General features: G+C 47.9%; 1 protein-coding gene across 10 annotated transcripts in view; it reads right to left on the bottom strand.

Moving 5' to 3' along the window:
• The window catches only part of ARVCF (ARVCF delta catenin family member), a 377274-nt gene that overhangs the window by 16258 nt on the left and 345722 nt on the right, over positions 1-15294 (bottom strand). For all 10 annotated transcript variants that reach the window (XM_077308988.1, XM_077308989.1, XM_077308986.1 and 7 more), the window contains 3 exons: positions 3769-3896; positions 2939-3089; positions 2195-2387 (listed from right to left, as the gene is read on the bottom strand). In XM_077308988.1, the coding sequence (XP_077165103.1) occupies positions 2195-2387; positions 2939-3089; positions 3769-3896 (472 nt within the window). The remainder of the gene's footprint in view (positions 1-2194; positions 2388-2938; positions 3090-3768; positions 3897-15294) is intronic.

The following is a 15294-nucleotide window of genomic DNA, read 5'->3' as shown; positions in this document are numbered from 1 at the left end:
ATTGTGTGGATGTCTCTATGCTGATATAGGTGTAGTGCTACAGCCAGACTTTTAGTTCGTTACTTGACCATCGATAAAGGTGGCAACATGTCCAGTCAGTTGTGGCATTAGTATGTATGTACGGAGTGATTTTATTGAGGCTGTGCTAAAACCTTTGGGTTTTCAACTTCATTAATAAATACTAGTACTATAATTTTTAAAAAATGGTGTTCAACCCTGTATAGGTTTACGTTCCTTTCCCTTATGTTGACCTTTTTAGGTTCTTGGAACCTTCACTCATACTATACCATGCTTGACTTGTGAAGTCTGGGAAGGACTATACCACATAAATGTGCCGATTCTGTGGGTGACTCTCTGCTGAGATCGGAGCAGCCCCACCTCCAGACTTTTAGCTGGTTCAGAAAGGGCAGCTCCTCCCTAAAACCATCGAGGCCCGAAGGAGAGCTGCTGGAGATATCACCACCTGCCTCTTTACGATCGCTCCACGTCAGCCACCATGTTGCTTGCTTTTGTTAACAGCCCTATCGTATCGCTTAACGGCTGCAGAGGGAGGACAAGCATCTCCCCCCTTGCCAATAAATGCCTGGATTTCCTGAAAGGATGATGGCTGATAAATGCATGCCTGGTGCTGAGGAATAGTGCAGGCCGCGAGGGAATCTGTCCCGAGATGACGGATCGTTTTTATTCTATCGATCTTATCTCCGAAGTCAACGCAAGCCATTAAAGGTGCTGATTTACGATACCTGAGGAAGGCATGTGCTCGGAGCAGCACAGCCGAAAGGAGCAAAGAAACACTGGGAAGGTGCTAAAGCGTTCCTGAAGGGTACCTATTACAGAAACTGCTGGAGCTCAGCCGGGAGAGCGCTGGGCAGTGCCTGGGCTGGGGGACCTCTTGGGATGGACATAAGTCACCTCAAAGTTTCATGAACAGAGATATGTAGGGCGGTGAGATTGGTCAGACCGCACCTGGAGGGCTGTGTGCAGTTCTGGAGGCCTCGCTTCCAAAAGGACATGGACCAAATGGAGAGGATGCAGAGGAGAGCGATGAGGATGATCCAGGGCCTGAGGACCTGTGATTCTATGATTCTATGACCAAGCACTGTGAGAAAAGCCTGAGGGACCAGGGAATGTTCAGCCCGGAGAAGAGGAGGTGGAGAGGGGACAGGATGGCTCTCTTGAAGTATCTGAAAGGTTGTCACTTGGAGGAGGGCAGGGAGAAGATCCTGTTGGCAGCAGAGGAGAGGACCCGCAGTAATAGGTTTAAATGATATGTAGAATGGTACCAGCTAAATATCAGGGAATATTTCTTCACAGTCAGAATAGTTTAGCAGTGGAATCGGCTGCCTAAGAAGGTGGTGAGCTCCCCCTCATAGGCAGTCTTCAAGCAGCGGCTGGACAGATTCTTATCATGAATGGGTCATGTCATCCCTCCACCCCATGCCATGTTTTCTAGTAACAGATGAACCAAAATCCCAAGAGCCTTCAGGCTTGTCTCTTGTTTTCCTGTTTTCCCTTCAACCCCAACCACTTCTGCTGGGCTCTCGGCCCGTACATAGCCTGTTTTCAGAAAGTGAAGAGTGTCCTTCGTGATGCGATCTCTTTCTGGCATGTTATGATTCTAGTGAATAATTTTGGCTGTCTTATGTAACCTTTGCTTTGTTCTGACTGTTCTTTGAAGATAAAAGCCCATCCGCTGTGGGAAGAGAAAATGGCGGGAAACTGAGGCGTTGATCGGGCAGGGGGTAGCTATATATACTCAAGGATTGCCAGCTGTTCTTAGCAATAGATTTCCTATTGCAAAGCTTCCAGATGTACCCTCCTGGATACAATATAACTTTGAACCTTTTTCTGGCAGAAATGCCTCAATTTTCTTTTTCTCCTGAGAGAAAACTTTATAGTTGCAGCTGACTTATGGTGCGCCCATAAGGCTTTCAGACCAAGAGAGGTAGTTTGCCATTGCTTGCGTCGGAACCCCGGGCTTTACTGGTGGTCTCCCATCTGAGTTCAAACCAGGGCTGACCCTGTTTAGCTCCCAAGCTCTGGCAAGACTGGTCTAGCCAGGGCCATCCTGTGAAATGCAGACAACACTGGCATGAACAGAATTAATAAATAATAGTACGGGGAAAGGCTGCTGCCCACTTCAAGCTCCACGCGGCTGTTCGTGCATGGAACGGGAGAAACGCGGAAAGCTCACCTCGATTTGCTGATAGCAACCAGCTTCTGAATGCCTTGCGTCTGGATCAGGGACCGGGCGTTTTCGGAACTGTCGGTGATGATTTCGTGGATGGTATTCAGTACCGCCACCACCGTATCTTCCTCCAGGTTTTTAGAAGACCTTTGCTGCCGGCTTGGCAAATTTCGGACCAGCTCACCCATGGCGTAACTACCTGAAGAATGGAGAATGCTCCTATTATTAGTCCAATCCGGTCTTTATGCGTGGCATATAAGAATGCTGGGCTTGTCTCTAAATTTGAGGTTTTACTGCTTTTAGTAATTTGATTAATATTTATTCTTGTTCGTGGTTGTTGGCTGCCCTGAGCCCATGTGGTTGGCATAACCAAAAACATCCGTAGGGCCCCTGAGACCTCCCTTCCAGAAATCCATCAATGCATTCTGCCCCTGGACCTGTTTGTACTGTTATACTATTTGTACTGTTCCTTAGTTATCTGGGCTGTTCCTTAGTTATGAAGCCACTTTACATCACACCATAATAAGGTTTTTCTTGACAACACCTGATGCTTTCCCCCTTCTCCAACCTGGAGATGCCAGGGATTGAACCTGGGGTCTTCTGCATGCATAGCACATGTTCTAACAGTGCACCATGGGTCCACTCTAGGATGCTTTTTCAATACTCATAGTCTTAATAGGTCCCCAGCAGATCATGGGCCCTCATTCGAGAGAACTGACGGTTTGCTGGGGGGGAATGTTCAGAAAGTACCTATGAGATCTTTATTGCGACGATCCATGGAGAGATTCCGCAGAGCGATGGACACTGCCCTCACCACTTTGTCTGAATCTGACTGGAGGAGCTCCACGAGGACAGGGAGTCCCCTCTCTTTCCGCACGGTTGCCCGGATGTATGTGGACCACTGACCAGGAAGAGAGAAAAAGTACCAGTTTAGAGGGAATCCAAGTGGAAAGACGATGTTTCTAAAGCAAGAGTCTAGACCAGGGATTCCCAGCAAACAAGCAAGCAAGCAAAAGGGAGGGAGGCAGAAGGAAGGAAGGAAGGAAGGAAGGAAGGAAGGAAGGAAGGAAGGAAGGAAGGAAGGAAGGAAGGAAGGAAGGAAGGAAGGAAAGTTGGTTCTTATATGAGTTGGTTCGAAAGCAAGCAAGCAAGCAAGCAAGCAAGAAAGAAAGAAAGAAAATGGTGGCATGGGAAATAGAATCTTTAATAATTGTACAACCCCCTTGCATTTTTAGTGCAGGTTCATATGCATGGAAATGGAACCAAAAATAACCATAAAGATTTCCCCTGCCAAAGCTGCAGGGAAAACACATAGTGGTTGTACAATTATTAGGGGATTGCGAAAAGGATCTGGATGAAGAAGCAGCCCCAGCCCCCATCACTTTGCTACTTAGAAAACAGGGAAAGAAGAGAAATGGGAGAAGCTCCTGAGAGTTCAGGAAATCTCGGAGAAGAAATCTGGGGAGGTGAATGGAGGAAGCTTTTAAACATCTTGTTTTCATACCCCACCCTCTGACTTTCTTATTTCTCTCTCTCTTCCTTGTTTCTAACTTCATCCAAACAGGACGAACGATACTCACTGTCCAATTTCCGGCGCTGAGGTTCTGCAACGCCCCTGCTGCTGCTTCAAGAGTGTTGAAGTTTTGACTTTCTGTGAGAATCGACAGGTAAAGCCTCACCACCTCTGGCTGGTAGAGCAATTCGAAGCCTGAAAGGGGAAGGAAAGGACAAATCGCCATTCCATTGACCATCTTAACGGTCTTTGTTGATCAAGGAGGGTCCATATTTTCTGGTACCTGTCCCAGGAGAAATCACTATCTCAGTTTTGCTCTGCAGAAGCATGATGGGGATGCTTTTTTAAAAAATGCTGCTGCTAATGGGTCTGCCATGGGCTGTAAAGGAATAATTTCTTTAAATTATTTCAAAACCCTGCCACGAATGTAAAACAAAAGTATGGATGACACAGAGACAGTTGAAGCGCTACGTAGGGATAAGAAAACTCAGGTCTTTATTTCCATTTTTCCATTTTGAAACACACCCCATTCTGCCTCCACCAGTCAAGGGCTATTAAGTATTAGGACCTGTTAGGACCTATTAGGACCTATTAGAACAGGCTTTCTCAACCAGGGATTTGTGAAATTGTGGGGTTTCTTGATGATCCTGGAAGGGCTTCCCAAACGATTGGGAGTTAATTAAGGTTTTATATATTTTTCACAATTTGTTAAACATTTATGTGGTGATATGACCATATACGGTCATGCTGACCCACTCCCCGCCTCCCAAAATGACCAATGATGGGCCTGGAGGGAGTGGGAAGGGGAGGGGCCTTGGGTGGGCTTCCCAACCATATTCTGCACATTTGTGCCACTTCTGGGGTTTCTCAAAGCCTGAATTATGTTTCAGGGGGTTTCTCAATGGAAAAAAAAACTGAGGAAGGTTGTATTAGAAAGTAGGCAGACTACTTGCATTCCCTTGGCTATCTGAAAATGCTTAAGAGCTAGAAATTTACTTCAAAAAGCAATGTCATCTAGCAATTTGGCCTCACTGAGGAAATGCGTTAAATGGATTTGCAATCTAGGCAATATCCAGATTTTTCTGCCAGGATGGTAAACTTATACCAACCCAACGTTAAAATGAAGCTGCATTCAGGATTCCTGGCTAATTCTTACAGCCCTTTTTGTCCTCTTTATGTAGCCCCACAGCTTGATTCTTTCACACATCATTCTTGTTCTTTGTCACAAGCATCTCTTTCTGTTTTGCCTATTCTCCAGCATTTTTAGACACAGTAGTTTTCTTTTTGGCCTATCCAGTCCTCTTCTGAGCTTCTCTTTCAGCCGTGGATCAGAAACACAATACAAAATCCTCCTGTGCTATTGTTGGCCTCTTGGAGGTTTTTGAAAAACTGTGGCTATTGTTGGAGGCCTCTTGGAGGTTCCCAGATATATCCGTGGAGGTTTTTCCTGGATTGAATGTTAGTTTCATTCTGCTTTTATTCAACTCATTGATATGGCATGAACTTTATGGAAATGAAATACCCAAATAAAGTATAATTTAAAAAAAATCAGTAAAAGGCATTGTTTCCAAGGACCTCAGCTATTCTCATGACAAAAAAAAACCCCGAAGAGTGTGCAAACTCCTCCCTCTGATCGTGATCTTAGGGTTGCCAGCTCTGGGTTCGGAAATACCTGGTGACTTTGGGGGTGGAGCCAGGAGTGGGTGGGATTTGGGACAGGGAGGGACCTCAGTGTTGTATAATGCTATGGAGTCCACCCTCCAAAGCAGCCATGTTCTCCAGGGGAACTGATCTCTGTTGTCTGGAGATGAGCTATAATTCCAGGGGATTCCCAGGTCCCACCTGGGGACTGGGATTCCTACCTGATGCATAGCTGAAAAGTGAAGAATTCCTGGTTCAAAAGGAATTGTAGTTCGTTGGCCATCTAAATGGAGTGGCAAAGCAGCATTGAACTGTGAATTAGAATCCTAGTCTGTCGATGGGGCCTGGAAATCTCAGGCGATCACGGCTGATTTCCAGACACTGTTTGAGCTCCTGCTCAAATATTGAGAGGAAACATCAGGAAGGACAGGTTATAAAAATAAAGATGATGATGTTGATTAGGGTTCTGGAGACAACGATTGCTTCGAAGGGCCAACCTTATTACGGCATTATGCCCATTGTGTCCCCCCCCCTCCATGAACACCCATACCCCCAAGTCCCCCCCATCTCCAGGAGTTTCCCAGACTAGAGTGGACATCCTTATCTGCAGGTGTGACATTCTGCATTTGGCACACTTGGAGGGGATTTCGTTACTTCTCTCTTATTAATATAGGGCTGCATGTAAGAGAGACGAAGAGGTCTTTCGTGTTCCCTGTGGGAAGAGCATGCAGTGAACAAAATGCCCCTGTCCTTGGATAGATATTGTGTTCCACTGGTAATACTACAAGACTACCCCCACACCCCTGTGCCCACTCACCAGGAAAACATAAATCACTTATTACAGAGAAGCTAAATATTTGATCATGGCCCGTCGGTGCTTCCTAACACGCTATCCGTTAGCTTCCTGTGAGGTAAATAATTTATGCCAACCACACCTTGCTGTGGAGACCTTCGTGCCCTGGTACTTAACCTGTTACGACCTTGTCCGCTCATGTATGCTAAGGAAGAGTCCAGGAGTAACCAAAACAACAACAAAAGAACACCCTGGTATTTATTTACTTTTCGAGGAAAAGCAAGCAGGAGAAACTGTATACAATTGCAATCGGGTGCAAGGCTGAACTTGGAGAAATAATTGTCTCTACAGGGTAAGCTGTTACAGAGGAAGAGCTGTCCGAAAGCTGCCTGTCTACCGTAGGAGCGTAAAACTGACAAGATTCCCGCAGGTTTTCCAATCGAGCTTTAGATTTCTGGGGTTTTTACCTCACAGGCCTCAATCGGCCTGTCAGGTTCTGATCAACCAGGAATACCAAATCTGACAGCCTCTGGTCGGCTCCTTCACAAAGAGAGGCTACGGCACAGAGCTACCTCTATCCCGCCCAGGTTATGTTCTTCAATGTGGCTCCTGAGGGCCCCATGGCACATGCCACTACCTCCCCAGCATCTGCTGGGCCTTTCAGAAAGAAGATGGGGCTGTTGTAATGGCAGGGCGTGTTAGGGATTTCCCTCTCCCCAATGAAAGGGTTTCCTGTGGGGTGACCCTGTTTGAATCCATGAATAGTATAGAAGAAGAAGAAGACTTGGTTCTTATATGCCACTTTTACCCGAAGGAGTCTCAAAGTGGCTTACATTCACCTTCCCTTTCCTCTCCCCACAACAGTTGCCCTGTGAGGGAGGGGAGGCTGAGAGAGCCCTGATATTCCTGCTTGGTCAGAACAGCTTTATCAGTGCTGTGGCAAGGCCAAGGTCACCCAGCCGGCTGCATGTGGAGGGGGAGCAGGGAATCAAACCCAGCATACCAGATTAAAAGTCCGTGCTCTTAACTGCTACACCATGCTGGAGATAGGGAGAAGTCAACAATCTATAGCAGGGGTAGTCAACCTGTGGTCCTCCAGATGTCCATGGACTACAATTCCCATGAGCCCCTGCCAGCAAATGCTGGAGGACCACAGGTTGACTACCCCTAATCTATAGAATTCGACCCTTACCTGAAGATTGTGTACCAATGCTGGTATTTCCCCCCCCCCCTGCAAAATCTGGGCTACCTTCTCTGCAGAATCCCAATCCCCAATCATTGTCTCTCTGCTCCCCATACCTCCGTAATCAACCCAGCTGCCCCATTTGCGGAAGGGATTCTTATTTAATTACTGCAATGTTCTTCCAGCTGTGCACGGCAGCGTAAACCCTTCCTTGAAGTACCTTGCCAAGCAGATTCCTGCAAAGCACAGCTGTTCTGGCGCCCATTAAGCACCTGTTTCTCTTCCAAAACCATTTCCTTAATTTCAAAATCATCTTAATTATTTTTCCCTGCCGTACTTTCTGCTTTTGTGTAATATATAGCTAATTGTCGGCGCTACATTTTCAAAATGGAATATGGAAGAGACAAAAAGGTCAATCAAGGCTGTTAATGAGCCAACCAGACAAAAAAAAAATCCCAACAAAATGCTAATTGCTATTTTGCTTGTTCTTTTAAAAGGCATCTGCAATTAATGCCCAGATTAGGCAAGAGTCAACTTAGAGGCATTTGACATGCTGGGTCTAATTTGTGGATGTGCTCTTTTTAACTTGGGAAGAGTTTCTGTATAAATAATTCCCCGTCTTTGACTTTGTTGTTTAGAAGTGTGGTTGAAAGATTTACAGATCTCCGCTGCTATGGAATTCTGAAGGGATAATGTCATGGGCATCACAATCACTGATACTGCTCACCCCTTTAGTTATCCTTCAAATATTTATTTTATTTATTTAAAACACCCTTTTCTACCTTACAGAAACCTAAGCCAGCTTACACTATAAAGGTAAAGGTAAAGGTATCCCCTGTGCAAGCACCAAGTCATGTCTGACCCTTGGGGTGATGCCCTCCAGCGTTTTCATGGCAGACTCAATACGGGGTGGTTTGCCAGTGCCTTCCCCAGTCATTAACGTTTACCCCCCAGCAGCAAGCTGGGTACTCATTTTACCGACCTCGGAAGGATGGAAGGCTGAGTCAACCTTGAGCCGGCTGCTGGGATTGAACTCCCAGCCTCATGGGCAAAGTTCTCAGACAGCTGCCTTACCACTCTGCGCCACAAGAGGCTCTGGCTTACACTATAAAGGGCAATAAAACGCAATACATAAAGCCACTAACTTAAAAACATAGAATCATAGATTTGGAAGGGATCTCCAGGGTCATCAAGTCCAACCCCTGCACTATGCAGGACACTCACAACTACCTGCCCACCCACAGCGAGCCCAATTCCATGCCCAGATGGTGCCCTCCTGCAAAAAGCCAGTCTGGCCGGGGAGAAATTTGCCTTCTGATCTCAAAAGGGTGATTGGCATTTCCCTGGGCATGCAAGAAACAGCCACAAGAGCCAAGCACTGACACAATCCCTTGTGCCCACCCACTCACAATCTGCCTAAGTCCACAGAATCAGCATTTCTGTCAGGAGGTTCTCTAGCCTCTGCTTTAAAAAATCAATAATTTAAAACTGCTGCTAAGCAGAAGAACTAAAATTACATCCAATTTATAAAGCAATCTTCAGAAGCCTCCTAAAGGTTCAGGGACCGCCTATCAAAGCATTTCAGTACGCAGAGCTTTCTTTCTCTGCCTTTGGTGTGAAAACTGGGAAATTCTACCCTGGGTCATTCTTGTGCTTTTAGGAGAAGAGATGTTCTTTTGAGCTGAAAGGACTTTGAATTCTGTGAAGAATTCTTCTAGGATGTTTGTAATTGTGAGTTCCTTTCTTTTCGGCACCTATTTAGACATCATCATTATTATTGTTGTTGTTGTTGTTGTTATTACCCTGCCGTTCCCAAACAAACTGGCTCGCGGCGACTTACAATGTTAAAAACATAACCTCATAAATACAAGCTAAAAACCAGATAAAACAGAAAAACAACCAGTAATCCAAAAGATGGTGGTCAGATAATCCTAAATCCCTATTCCTCCGAATCCATCTATCCCCGGCTGTGTCCATCTGATGTAAGTCTTGGGGGGATGGCAGGCCCTCCCGGGGGCCCAGATTGTACAAGCACAGGGAAGGACCCAATCTTATTACCCGGCATGCAGCCCAGCCTCAACCAAAAGCCTGGCGGAAGAGCTCAGTCTTGCAGGCCCTGTGGAAAGCTGATGATCCGGCAGGGCCCTCAGCTCTTCCGGGAGCTCATTCCACCAGGCAGAGGCCAGGACTGAAAAGGCCCTGGCCCTGGTCGAGGCCAGGCGTGCTTCCTGGGGGCCTGGGGCCCTCAACAGATTCATCCTCCTTCACTCACACCCTCCCATGTGATTTCTTGGGTCCTCTGTAGAAGCGGAAGCCTGGCAAAACAGAGGTTTACTGGATCTTGGTGTGGACTGCGGTGTGACATCAGAGACAAGATACTTACAGCAGTTCAGTAACTTTATGTGCATTGCCCACAAAGATTCTGAAAACTGAATACGATTTTTTGGTAAAAGATACCAACAGTCTATGGATTAATCGTGCAGGACTTCCTTGCACAGTGATTTCTGAATCATAGAATCATAGAGTTGGAAGGGGCCATATAGGCCATCTAGTCCAACCCCCTGCTCAACTCAGGATCAGGTCTGCTGTCTTGGTTCCCAGGTGGGATTGGGGACTCCCCTGGAAGTATAGCTCATCTCCAGGCAACAGAGCTCAGTTCCCCTGGAGAAAAGGGCTACTTTGGAGGGTGGACTCCCTAGCATCATACTCCACTGAGGTCCCGCCCCATCCCAAACCCCACCCACTCCTGGATCCACCCCCAAAGTCTCCAGGTATTCCCGAACCCAGAGCTGGCAGCCATAGAGGGAATGATTCTGTCAGTCTTTAAGCCAGGGCTAGAATACCCATTTACGCCCAATGTTCCCCAGAGAAAGCCCCTGCCAAGTTGCGTCCGCTGCTGCTGCAAGTCAATTATTTGGGAGATAATCAAAGTAAAGCGTGTGCCCATGTTGCTTCGTTGAAATTCTCCATCGTACGGAAAAGGATGGTGGCTCCCTTGTTCCCAGTCAAGAGAGCCAGAGTTCAGCTTTTTGCTGCAGGAAACGTAGCAGGGAGACCTGCCAGCTGGCAGAATATCCTCTTTACAGAGGAGGACTTTGGGGGCAGGAGAGAATGCAGTGGGAGGAAGGGCTGCAGAAAACTTTCCTTGCTGTGAAACCACATGATTTCTAACAGATAGGAAAGCAGAACTGGAGTCCAGAATATAGTTCTTAATAACTTCGGTGGCTGCTTCTTATTGACTTTGTTTTCATACTCTGTGTGTGTGGCATGCCTGTCTCCTACTGCTTTCAGATGCTATTTAATATCTGCTACCCATTGGTGGTTCTAGGACAGTATCCAGCCTCACACAGTGGCCAAACCTGATGCACACAGAGGGTCTCAAAGCTGGATACGGAGGTCAAAGGCTCTCTTCTATACTTGGAGGGTTACTGTCTCTGAACCTGGAGGTTCCATTTTGGAATTGTGGCCAAGAGCCATTGGCGGATTTATTTTATTTTATTATACTTTTAAAATATATTACTTATCATATTACATTTTATTATATATTGCTCTCGATGAAATTATCTACCCCCTCCCCCTGAAAGACCTCCGGGGGGAGGCGGGATATGAATAATAATAATAATAATAATAATAATAATAATAATAATAATAATAATAATAATAATAATAAAAAAAAAAAAAAAAAACTAGTAGCCAGGGAGGGAAGGCTGATCCTGTGATATCGGAGCAGTCCGATCTTGGGAGATCTCGGAAGCTGAGTTGGCATGTGGATGGGGGACCACCAGGGAAGACTCTACAGAGGAAGACCACCAAGGAAGACTCCGTAGAGGAAATCTGCTAAGCTAAGCTTGTCACTTGCCTCAAAAGCTGGGGTCTCCTGCAGCTTGATGACGCACGCATGCAAAAACTCATTTATATGTATTCATAGGTAAAATATGCATAATTCCCAAGCATCTCTTGACAAGCACAAATAATGTTGGGAGAATGCATACATTTTACAGGAAAGGCTCAGGGCAAGGAAATGGGGAGGAGGGGGGGGGGGAAGTGGCGTAAAATAAAAGAATCGTGTGTGCCCTTCACACAAAGGAGAAACAGACTCAAAGTGGAGATTTTTCAGATCTGCAGCATGGATTTACAGTAGGGAAGAGAAATTCAAGCCCAGCCTTATCCCCTGATCCTCCGGCTAGCCATGATGGGTGAATCCTCCCATCGACTTGAAGCTCTTGAAGAACGGCTCGCTGCCAGTCTTGCAAACGTGGCCTTGTTTCTGCTTTTGCAAACGGAGCAGTTTGCAAGGATAAATGTTAGCAAACCCGCAGGCAAGAGCTGCAGGCTAGTCTCTGAGATCCTGGAATATCCCTTAAGAAGCAGCAACCGGACCGTAATTCTGGAGGAGTAGCTGTGTTAGCCTGCTGTAGCCCAAATAAAACAGGTGTCCAGAGGCACCTTTATTCCAGCATGGACTCCACTGGTTCTTTATCAATGGGAAGCTGGGGCCAGGGAAGGGTTGCACACCAGCGACGGCCACCAGGGGGCAATCTTGGAATCCTAAACGGATTCTTCTGCAAGGTCGTCGAAATAAAAAGTGCCGCTTTTTCAAGAAAAGCAAACTGTTCCCTAAGCAACTAGGGGAGGAGGGGAAACCTGGGCCAGAAAGCAAAAAATTATTTCGGTCATGCAAAGCAACGCTTTTTGGAGTTCTATAAAAAGAGGGAAAGTTGGTCGATTTTAGACCCCTGCCCTGCTTCGAGCTAAGCTCTAGCCTCTGCATTTCGGGCCGCCGTCTTTTGCAAACCGAAAGAGTTAGCGATGAAAGTTTGTTATCGTTTTCGACGGGGACTCTTCGCATTTCCCCTAGACATGATGAGCGGCAAAGAACACCCACCCCGCCCCGTTTTTTCCCCAGCCACAGAAACCTCTTTTCATGTTGTCCTTTAAGAACATGGCCTGGATGCTGGATGCTCATTTTAGAAACCCGACACGCCGCTCCGTTCGATTGGTATTCTGCGCTTCAGCTCCCCACATCCCAGCAACCTGAATGTCAAGATGAAACCGAGAGGGTCTCTTCAAGAACGGAGATTTTTTATTTTAAAGGTAGTACAAATGCAGTCAGGCCCAGCAAGTCAAAGGCTTAGAATGAGGGATGAGACAAGCCACTCCGGGTGGATGGAGAGAATGTCACCGACTTGGAAGAGTGAAAACAGAGAGATCTTCCAGGCACTGGGCAGGTGAAAAACATGAGGAACTGTATTAAAGGGTCACGGCCTTAGGAAGGAGAAGAACCACTGCTTTAGTTCTACCCAGCTTTGCAAAAGCCACCACGGACAGGCTGTCCGTCCTGAAAGCCAGCCCTCGCTGCTGCACAGCTGTCAAGCAAGTGACCCGCACAGCTTCCAAACTACGGGCACATCAACAACCGCAGATGCAGCAGCAGCAACCCCCAATCCACCTAAGAGGCTCCCGGATGAGGAGCAGTTGTCAGGTCGGTGCGGAGGAAAGGGGAACACAAGCTGCCTGGAGGCTCTCAAAGCACAACAGGCATGTCTTGGGCTCTCCCCTTCAAAGCGCAGGGATCAAAGGGAAGTGCTTGCGAGATGGAGCCGGAGAAAGGGGGGCTTCTGCAGGGAAGAAGACAGCGCAGGCTTGAGCTGCTGTGTCTCCAGGCGAAGGCAGATATGCGCTGGCTTAATGCGCCCAGACGCCAGTCTTCGCTGCCAAGCAGAGGCCTTTGTGGCATTACAGCTGGGGAGGAAGACACTTTCCCAATGTTCCTACGTGCGATGCAAAAAGGTGATTTAAAGAAAGGGCTCTGCTTTTCCTTGGACGTTCCGTCACGATAATCATATGTAGTGGTGACGAGCTGGGTGACCTTGGGACAATCTAAGTTCTCTCAGAGCTCTCTCGGCCTCACCCAACTTGCAGGGTGTCTGTTGCAGGGAGGGAAAGGGAGGCAATTGTAGGCCGCTTGGAGACACGTGAGGCCTACTGGGTGACCTTGGGCCAGTCTCAGTTCTCTCAGAGCTCTTCTGCCTCATCCACCTTGCAGGTATCTGTTGTAGGGAGAGGGAGAGAAGGCGACTGCAAGCCGCTTTGAGAGACATTAGGCCTAGTGGGTGACCTTGGGCTAGTCTCAGTTCTCTCAGAGCTCTTCTGCCTCATCCACCTTGCAGGTATCTGTTGTAGGGAGAGGGAGAGAAGGCGACTGCAAGCCACTTTGAGAGACATTAGGCCCAGTGGGTGACCTTGGGGCAGTCACAGTTCTCTCAGAGCTTCCTCAGAGAGTGTCTGTCGAGGGAAGATGAAGGGAAGGTGACTATAAGCTTCTTTGAGACACATGAGGCCTGCTGGGTGACCTTGGGCCAATCACCGTTCTCTCAGAGCTCTCTCAGCCCCACCTACCACACCGGCTGCTTGTTGTAGGAAGGGTAGGCGAGTGAAAGCTGCTTTGGGGCTCCTTCAGGTAGTAAAAAACAGGGTACAAAAGAAAAACAGTGCTGCTGCTTCTTCATTTAATTTAAAAGAAATCTACAGCCCAGTTAATGAGAACTCCCTTTTCATTGATAATAAGATTTTTAAAAAAAATGAACCAAATTTATCGACCGGATAATTTGGCGGCCTGGGAACCGAACCAGATCCATAAAGGTTAGCAAAATGTCCAGATATCCCTGTAGATTGCAGCCATTCTACTAAACGTGTATTGCTTTGGGGGATAAGTCTTCTGAGCCACAGATCGCAGCAGCAAAGCACTTAGAAGGCTGACTCTGCCGGAGCCAGGAACTACCTGCTAGCCCCAACAGTATGGCCAATCAGCTCCTGACATCTGGTTCACCATGTAGGCCAGCTGGGCAAGCTTGTTTAAAAACCCTTGACCTTCTGACGGAGGGAGGCACACACGCTAGCGCCAACAAATAGCCCAGGGCGGAGAGGTTCTGACCCGCCACCTCAATTTGGATTGCAGCGCACGGGTGGGCGCATGGTCGGAACGAACCCGGCCAAGCCACTGTTAAATGAAGCTGCGGGGGGAGGGGGGGACGGGACGGGAGTCTAGCAACCAGAGCTGCGAATAAGCCTCTGCGATCTCACGCCTCCGCCTCTTCAACTTTTATTTAGCAGCCGTGTATCCCAAAGGAAAGCCCTCCCTCCGTGGATCAAGCCTGCCTTAATTGAGCGTGGCTGATGAGGTTGCACGCTCGTAACGCACCCTTTTGCTCGTGAAATCCTCGCTCGGGAACTGGGCCCCCAACATCCCGCTTTTCCTCGGCACTCATCTCTGCTTCGAGCGTTTGCTCAGCGGGCTTCTTCGCCTCTGCAGCTGCTCACACACCGTCCTCGGGAACCACGGCGCATCCAACAGAGGGAAAGAGGAAACCCGCTTTGCAGAGAAGTTAAAAGCCCGCATGCCCTGAGCTACTTCAGAAGCCGTCCAAAGCAGGCCTCCCCTGCCATCCGAACCTCCCTGGTCCTTCCCTGTTCTCCTTTCTGCCCGGGCTCCGGTTTAGCGGGAGACTCGAGGCTGTCGAAGAAGCCCTTCTTCTTTGTCCCTGGGTTTTCAAGTCCCGCAGCAGGTCGGCTGTTGTAATTAGATGCTCGAGCAAGATCGCTGCTTTGATGCCTGCGATTTCAAGGCCATCGCTAAGGTCCCTGATTAGGATTCATCAGATAGAACATTCCCTGCGTGTCAGCATCGGAGCGGAGGGCTGGCGTCCGAGGGGGTGGGGATGGGACGCTTGTGCGCCTGTGAGCTCTGCACTGGAGAAGGAAAGATCCAAACATGGAACATCAGCTAATTCGGTTTACCCGGGAGTGGGTGGAGGATTCGCGGGGCCCTTGCAGAGTACCACTAAAGCAAGAAGGACCAGACTTGGCTTGTGCACCAGGGGCCGTCCTTCGCATCCATCGGAATGCGCACACATGAGCACTAGGGCACTGCGCAGCGTCCAGCCTGTCACAACTGTGCCGGTGATGCTCATTTTGAG

This window comes from Paroedura picta, chromosome 13, assembly GCF_049243985.1.
Source record: "Paroedura picta isolate Pp20150507F chromosome 13, Ppicta_v3.0, whole genome shotgun sequence".
NCBI lineage: Eukaryota > Metazoa > Chordata > Lepidosauria > Squamata > Gekkonidae > Paroedura > Paroedura picta.
The sequence above is the reverse complement of the archived record's forward strand: the minus strand, read 5'-3'. Positions and strand labels throughout refer to the sequence as shown.